Genomic DNA, 8,394 nt, shown 5'->3' with positions numbered 1-8,394 from the left:
GTTTTGTCAAGGTCACCTTCAAGGTGAAGCTTCACACAAACTCGGGTGAGCCGGTTAGACCCCGTGAAGTAGTGCTTTCGCGCCAAAATAGCGCCGCGCAAGGATATTTTTCTTATCTCATCCTCTGCACCTTGTCGTGGTACGGTGTTTTATACTTTTTTTAAATACGATGAAACGTTTTCTTAATCAGCTTATACTTTAGGAATCATCATAATCGGCCTGACTACGCCCACTGCAGGGCAAATGCCTCTCCCATGTCTCTCTAATTAACCGTGTCCTTTGCCAGTTGCGGCCACCGTGTCCCCACAAACTTCTTTATCTCATCCGCCAACCTACCTTTCTGCCGCTCCCTGCTACGTTTGTGTTCCCTCGGAACCCACTCCCAAGACCCCTGCAAAGCAGGACTTGGGCGCCCACCAGTTGGTTCTGTTGACTTTCCTAATCATAGAGGTGACCGTGATAGGAAAGAGATAATCCCTTCCGCTTGTGCGCATGATGGACGATTAACTTCCGAGATAGACTACATGTAACACAATTTTTCAGGTGATTAGTCGCTGATGTGGCGTTACATCATGTTTCCACGGCAAGTGGGCATGGTTAATATGCGGGGCTTGACTTCCTTAAACTGGACACGGGCTATACGATAGATCGATAGATGCCGTAATGAAGGATTCCCCGCTAATTTCGGCTACCTGGAATGCTTTAACGCGCTCAGAAAACGCATACAAGTGAATTTTTATATTTCCCTTTCATCGAAAAGCGGCTGTTGGGGCCGGGATTATTTTCCACTTCTTTGTGCTGAGCAGTGAAACGCCATAGTCACAACGCTACCGTGTCCGATCGGATGTAGTTCAGACATCGTGTGCACAATGTACTTGGAATAAAAAAAAATCAACGGCTACAAACCAGAACAATGAAGTTCAGGGTTCAAGGTTTAAGGTTCGTTTATTGCATGTTTAGGATACAAGATTAAAAAAAGACACTGGAATACAGAAGGAGGTCCCAAAGTCAGAGACTGTGGACAGGACGTCCTGTAAGAACAATTGCAAAAAATAAAAGAATATACAGTCAGCAGATGCAAAAATTATAAAGTCGTTGGCATCAATAAATAGCAGTGAGTGAGATAGGAGAAAGAATGCAAACACATATTTGAATGAAAAATGATTACACATCTAAAAGCGTGCAAACAACACAAAACAAAAATCATAGAATGCTACGAATGACAAAACTAGTACCATTTACCATGAGAAATACTATTAGAGGAATTGTAAGAAATGACCAAGAGCGGATTTAAAGACACAGCTATTTGATAATTACTTAATTGTAACAGATAATGAGTTCCATAAGTGTTCGCATCAAAACACAGTAATTGAAAAACACCGGAGCTTTCGGCGTCACGTGAAGATATTGAGGTCGCAGTTCAATTCGCATAACTTCACTAGTTGTGCACAAAGAAAAAAATTTCCGCAAAAGAATTTCTCAACTCTATCTTGAGGGTGCACCGCCACTGCTGAGTTAACTCCACCGCCAGAGGTTCTACCAGAATCGGCACCTGCTCTTAGGGTTCATGAAGTCATCCTGTCTGCAGGAGAATGCCTTTGCAAACTCCGGCATGTTTTGCAGGGGTACGATGCATCTGGAACGGCTGTGCCAGTAACGATCGCGCGCTGAACGCCGGGTCCCGTTAACTGTGGTGCACCACTTGAGGCAATGCGAGACGAAGAAAGTCTGGTCGGCCGTGAGGCCGATGTCAGGCAGACCCGACTGGCGTTCTCTATATGGTAGGCTCTGGTAGGCGGCGTACGCGAGCTGTATGCCCGCGAAGTCTGCGAGGCCTTCGGAATCAGTCATGTCGTCGGTAGTCCTCGCCCGCGAGTGTGATTCCGCCTGCGACCACAAAGTATATATTAGTTGAAACACTGGTTGAATCATACCTAACAAGGCAAGCCGTGCAGCGAAAGATTTCAAAACGGGGTCCTTCAAGCGCATGTCTGGACATCGAAATTTGCATAAATGCATAACAGGGAACATTCCACAAACGCAGGCTACTGATCTCCTCTGACACGAGACAATAAGAGGGTAATAATTTCAACAGCGCATGCTACAAACGGACACAGGACGAGAGAACACACACACGAGCGCTGAACTGCAACTTTATTTGAGAAAGGCGCCGACTTCTGTATATATACCTGTTCGCCTCTGTGTGTGTGTGTATATATATATATATATATATATACAGGGTGTTTCACCTAAGACTTTGTGCAATTTTTAAAAATAAGCTATTTGAATTAGATGCGCGCTTTTTCTGGCATAGCATTGTCAGTGGTGCAGTACATCATAATGCAGCTAAGACGTGCTAACTATCAGGCTTGTTAACTAATATTTAATGGTTAACTTTTAAACTATTACCGTTGGGCTCCTTCATTATTGAGAGGCATGTAGCCCACCGTAAGTGATGTCCATATCCGTTTTTAGGATTTCGAGAACGCGATTATCCTCGGCGCTGTGGCCCAACAAATTTTGGCTATATATATATATATATATATATATATATATATATATATATATATATATATATATATATATATATGCTGAGGCGCGAACATACCCACACGTTGCCTGTTGTTGTAGGTACAGAGCAGGCTTGAATGAGCATTAAAAACGGCTGTTTTCTGATGCTAGATTATCCAATACAAAGTATTATGCCCATTGTAAAAAAAATGATGATGAACATTTTGGGTAGATAGACCGAAATACTCGGGATGCACGATGCGGAGTGAGCCTGAAGAAGGAATAAGGTGCGGCTCCCCAACGAGGTTTCTCCTATGGTCTACAACCGTCATGTCCAACATTTTTGGACGAAAGTTTTGAATATTGGAGAACTATAAGGTACTCTCATGGAAATATTGAAGGTAATGATCCATTCTACAGATGTGTAATAAAATGAACTTTTTAAGGTGCTTCCATCGATCGCATCGAGCAGTTAAGACTTCCATAGAAAACGACTGGCGGGCGCTTTTTACAATCGCAAAAGCGTTAATAGCCAAAACAAAAATGCAAGCCCGTGGACGGGAGATTTGCGGATATGTTTATTGTTATTGTTAACTCCTATATTATATGAAAAATTTGCGTTCATAAACTCTATATCCCATTGAAAACTGCTTTTGTCCAGAATTGTTGAGTATATACGGTAGCCGCTACTCCAGTATCAGCAGCCTGTCGGCGTTTCTAGTGCACGCGATAAGCTTGATTAATCCGCCTGTCGAGACAGCGACGTCGAAGAGGGAGGTGCCTTTACGTTGGGGCTTTAAGGGTAATGGACTAGACTTCAAGAGAAGGCAAGCGTACTAGGGGGCAGCAGAAAGATAGGTGAGCGGATGGGATTAAGTTTGCAGGTACAAGGTGGCCGCGGGTGGCAAACTATAGGGTTAATTGGAGCAATATGGTAGAAGCTTTTGCCCTGCAGTGGGTGTAGTCTGGCTGATGCTGCCGCAGAGGACGGCATGCATAGGGGTATCACCATGTATATGTCGGAACCTGTATTCAGGCTACGTTTTGATCGTATAATTGCGGCTCTTTGTCTAAGACGGCAATTGGCAGATGTGCATTCTGAGGAAGCAATTTCCTAGCGAGCGTTCCCAAATGACATAGACAAACGACTCTTTCATTTTGTGTTCGCCCATGGACACTTCTTGACAACCTCTGGCTGATGTATTTACTGGAAAACTCTTGGCAGGAAGAACTGATCTGGACGAGCTTTGGTGCACCAAAGGCCCGTTCAACATCTGGTTGTCAGGGTATTTCGAGCGCAGTCAGACAGGGGTCGCTGTCGGTATCCAACGTGTGCAAATAAGCGACTCCAGTTGCCTCTTTTTCTATGTTAAAGGTTCTGTGGAATATGGTGTTGTTACGTTAACTTCGTCTGTACATCCTAGTGTTCAATACCAGGCCACAGACTCATCCTTAAAAGCTAGACACACCAGAGGAGCACACTCCCCCCCCCCCCCCCCCCCCAATCTCACCTAACCTCTCATCAGAGCGGACGCCACAGCCTGGCGCCAGCTTCAGACGACCACTTTCTCAAACCTCTACCTGAAACACATCTTCACCACGCAGTATCTTGGAAATTTAAATGATTGGGAAATTGGTGTTCGATCCCAGCTTGTTGTAGACGAAAAATACCTTCCCCCATGACGCTCTTCGGTCTAAATCATCATCATACTCACCAGTTATGGGCAGCGAAAGAAGGTTTGCTGCTGAATAATTTTCAGGCAAGTTTAGGATTAGAAGTCAGAAGAAAACCAAGAACCGATACTGTTTTTCATTTTCGCCTACCTTGTGCCCTATGTCGTCAGGAAGGAGGGTCATAGTTGAATCGACGTCTTTTATTCGATTACTGCTAGATGTATAAATTTTAGACATGGGTGCAATTGCACGCAGTCGTACTCAGGTTGATGCAGAATGTAGTCACTTCCTCGTCTGAAATGAACTTCATGCCCAGGATTACCGTGATAAGCTTGAGAGCTTTACCATAGCGGAGGCGTTTTTGAGTAGACACGCACAGGACCAGCCGTTGTCCAACTGCGCATGCGCAGTTGGTAGGTAGCGACGTGCACCTGCCAACACTTATCCGCTATACATCTGCACTAGTTAGCCTGTGCTATGTTATTTACTCTGTCATTCCTCAACAAGTATGGCGTCGAAGTGGAGTAAGGCTTTGGTACCTTTAAGTAGGTGGTGCGAAGGCAGAGTACCTTGGCCGTGTGCAGTTGCATCGTTAGCGAGTTGTTGAAGCGGACCCGTTGAGCCTTGTAGTCGAATTCCATACCCTGAACGTCGTAGGCGTGCATTAATTCATGGCCGGCGATCTGCGAAGAGCATAGAAACGGTCAGACTTTGCGCCACAGGAGAAGAACTGTGCTTCTGCTCCCGTAATTCATTCTGGTGCGTAAAGAGGCATTATTTGTTAGTTTTCGTTTGTTACGCTGGTCATTAAGAAAGGAAATTACAAGAAGACGCGACTGTTTTATTGGAACTGTACGTAGGTAGTAGTGCTTTATTTGTGTAACGAGTGGAAAATATTCGCAAGAGCATCTTTTCCAAATAGAATTAACCACATTACAAAAGCTACTTTGGCTTCGTCCTCTAATGTACCCTTCGTGTGAAAAGCGTTAGGAATTGTGAATGTTTCAAACTGCGGAGAGAAACAGCTCCGTGACTGCAATACAGCCATAACATTACGAAAATTTCTTGGACGCATCTAAAAGCGTGCCTTTTGAAAATGTAAAGGTGCGGAGATGAGCAAACGAAACACGCTGCTTTCTGCACAGTGTAGACCCGTCTGTCCTAACAGGAAAGAAGGAATGTTTTGTGTTAACCCTTAGCAGCGGTCAGTATCAGAATGCCCGCGCAATATCTCCAGACTTCCATTCAGAAGATTCCAGTCAAGGTTTCCATCAATAAAATTTATAGAGAACGAAAAAATGTACGAATGAATGAATGAACGAACGAACTTGAATGAATGTCGCTTTCTTTACCCATGTATGCCTAGCGTCCTAGATGTAGAGTCCTGCTTTTCTGCGCAGTAGCTCTAAAAGTTTATTACATAAAAGCTTGCGCCCTCTAGCGTAGGTTCAAGAAAAACTAAAACTTTTCTCTCCCGGGAGGTCTGGCTTAGGCTCCTGAGAGAGCCTGACAAGAACACGCAAGCCAAGCTTGCGGACTAGGTGGGGAAGGTCACCCTCCGTTAGGGGGCCATTCATCCCGCCCCATTGATCTTTCATATCAATAAAGTTTCTCTGATCCAGTCCAATCCTATGCAAGCGTTGTATTGTGGACGTTCAGTTTTGTTTGTTGTGTGGGTTCAGAAAGTTGCATCAGTCTTCTCAAGAAACAGTGAGTTAATTCGACCGCATCGACTGCATTGCGAGTCCGCAAGAGAAAGCATTTAAGATTTGCGCAGTCATGGGAAAATCACCACGCGTGATAAGAAATGTGACATCAGAGCCGATGTCAAACGTTTCAAGCTTTACCTCAAGCGGTAGGTATTGCATTTGCCTAGCGTCCTATATTATGGGACTGCTAAAGAGTGGGTCTTGAGAAAAATATTTCCGTCAATGAAAGAGTGATTCTGAATTGTGAAGTGAAATGGACATTTTATACAAGATATCTTAATTTTCTCAATTTCTTGAAGTTTGGGCATATAGGGATTAATAAAGTGTAATTTGTTCGCTCCAACACTTATGGGGCGAAGAGTAGACACCCGTCCTTCGACTCCACTATTAGGCAGTTCCACGCGCAGGCAAGTAGCCATGTTTCAGAGATAATCTGAGAGAATGTTAGGACGGTGACATTTTTACTAACAGAATTGCCAGCCTCACCGGCAATGAACTCTTGTCTGGAAATTGCCTAGAGCCAGCTGCTCTGTCGATGTTACATGGTGACTGTAGTTAGTCGCATGCGTTGAAGAAAGCATATTACGCAACAGTGTTAAGCTCCCGTTCAGCGAACAAACCGCCGCAGTTGTGGGCGTCGGCAGGTCGAGAAAGCCCATGATTGGTCGAGACGATCATGACGTCAAACGTCTAGCTGTGGAATGAATATGATTAAAACTTGAATGAAATTGTGATTACGCGGACGTAGCACCACACAAATGTCATTATGGCATGTAAGGACGTAAAGCAAAATACGCTGAAAAGAAAATTGGGATAAGTAGTTGGAAACTGAACCCATGACCCTTGGTTTGCGAGTCAGACGCGCTAGCTCTAGGCAAATGAGGCACGTTCGATCAGCTCTTTTGAAGGGAGACCTTGTGTGCCTTGTGGTGCATCGCGTGGCTTATAGTGTGCCAACTGATGTATACTGAAGGAAATGATTCAAGAACGAAGTTACCGCTCCCGCTTTGAGAGATATTTATTTATTTATTTATTTAAAAATACACCTCAAAGGCCCCAGGTATAGGGTATTACATGGGGAATTATATGATTACATATCTCAAAGCAATTATGCACCCCCTCTTCACAGTAGGAGATTGCAATAACGAAGTGGTGCACTGGAATTAGGTAACCCCATAAAACTGTCGTAGCTAATTTTTCGGTAGAGCTCGTTTGACGGAAGCTCCTGTCCACCAGTGGTATTCCATGATCCTTGTTTCGCTCTATCTACTGCAGTCACGGCACTGCTGCGGAGATAACGCATATCCAGGCAGACGTACCTGTCCCAGACCACCGTAGTTGACTGCAGCGGGGGCGTTGTGAATGAAGACGGGCGGCTGCATCATTCCGGCATATATGGTCATGGCGTTTCGGCCTCCATTGAAAGTAGCGTCGGCGTCACCTATCCTCAGGTTCGGTGTGAGGTTCCCGCTGAAGTGTTGCTTTGTCAGGAGTCGATGCGACTCCAGATAGGCATCGAAGAAACGAGAGCCAACTTCTGGGTAGCCCGCTGCATCCACACCGACGTTTAAAAAAAGATCACTAAATTTTGGCCGGACGTTACATGCGTGTCGAAAAAGATAAGCATGACTACAGAAATAAAAATCTTGATAAGACAGTAACTTGAAACAAGGCAAATAGGCGCTGTAACCAAGAACGCGATTGAAATGAACTAAAGGAAATTGTTACATCTTTATACTTGTGAAATTCCTTCCATGTCCCTGTACTGATCATAGAGCAGACAAGTAACGATAAAGGCAAAACAAAAAAGCAAATGAGGACTACTAAAAAAACAGGAACGCAGTACAGAAACCTACAAGTCAAGCGAAAATGTGTGCAAAAGATTTCATGATCTGTGTTGGTGATGATGACACCGGGAACCGAATTTCGAAGTGAAATGTTTGACACCAGAGGCGAACCGGGACGCATACTACTGAGCAGGTGGTCAAATTCGAAGCCGCAGTCACGAGACCAAGTCAAGTCCAAGAGGCATTATTTCACTGTGCACATATTTAGGAATAAATGAAAGAATAAAGTTAGAGCAAATATTCAGGGAAGGGTTTAGTTTGCGGTAAAGCTAGCATTTTACGGGAATACGACATAAGGTAAGCGGGGATAACCATGGGTATAATTTAAATAACCACAGACGATTTGTCTGTGCATGTTTAGATAGGTAACACAAAGTTGGGGATGACAGGAAGAATTTTCTGTTTCACAAATATATTTCTACATAAAGCATTCAGACCACGCGAACCGTGTCAATACTCGATTTCTGTAAGGATTACATTACTAATTATCAGTCTGAATCAACTGATACTGCAAGTAACACACTGGGAAACAGAAGCTTTTGAGATCAATCAATAAACAAGTGTGGCCATCGATAGATTAAAAGTAACTTGTTTCAGGAATGAATCATGATGATGATGATCCCATTGATGATTTCCTATTCTATTACTTGAAG

The 8,394-nt window shown here is 44.0% G+C and overlaps 1 protein-coding gene across 1 annotated transcript; it reads right to left on the bottom strand.

The window, feature by feature from the left end:
- Window positions 1–1,526: 1,526 nt before the first annotated feature.
- On the bottom strand, window positions 1,527–7,426 carry LOC149331506 (neprilysin-3-like). Its single transcript, XM_089555506.1, has 3 exons — window positions 7,214–7,426; window positions 4,725–4,868; window positions 1,527–1,887 (listed from the first exon to the last, which is right to left on the bottom strand). The coding sequence occupies exons 1-3, from the start codon at window positions 7,295–7,297 to the stop codon at window positions 1,537–1,539; spliced, it is 579 nt and encodes a 192-aa protein (XP_089411632.1). The 5' UTR covers window positions 7,298–7,426; the 3' UTR covers window positions 1,527–1,536.
- Between the last annotated feature and the right edge of the window lie 968 nt (window positions 7,427–8,394).

Source organism: Amblyomma mixtum, chromosome 8 (genome assembly GCF_055824585.1).
Source record: "Amblyomma mixtum isolate Tamu chromosome 8, ASM5582458v1, whole genome shotgun sequence".
Lineage (NCBI taxonomy): Eukaryota > Metazoa > Arthropoda > Arachnida > Ixodida > Ixodidae > Amblyomma > Amblyomma mixtum.
This window is presented reverse-complemented; position numbering and strand designations above follow the sequence as displayed.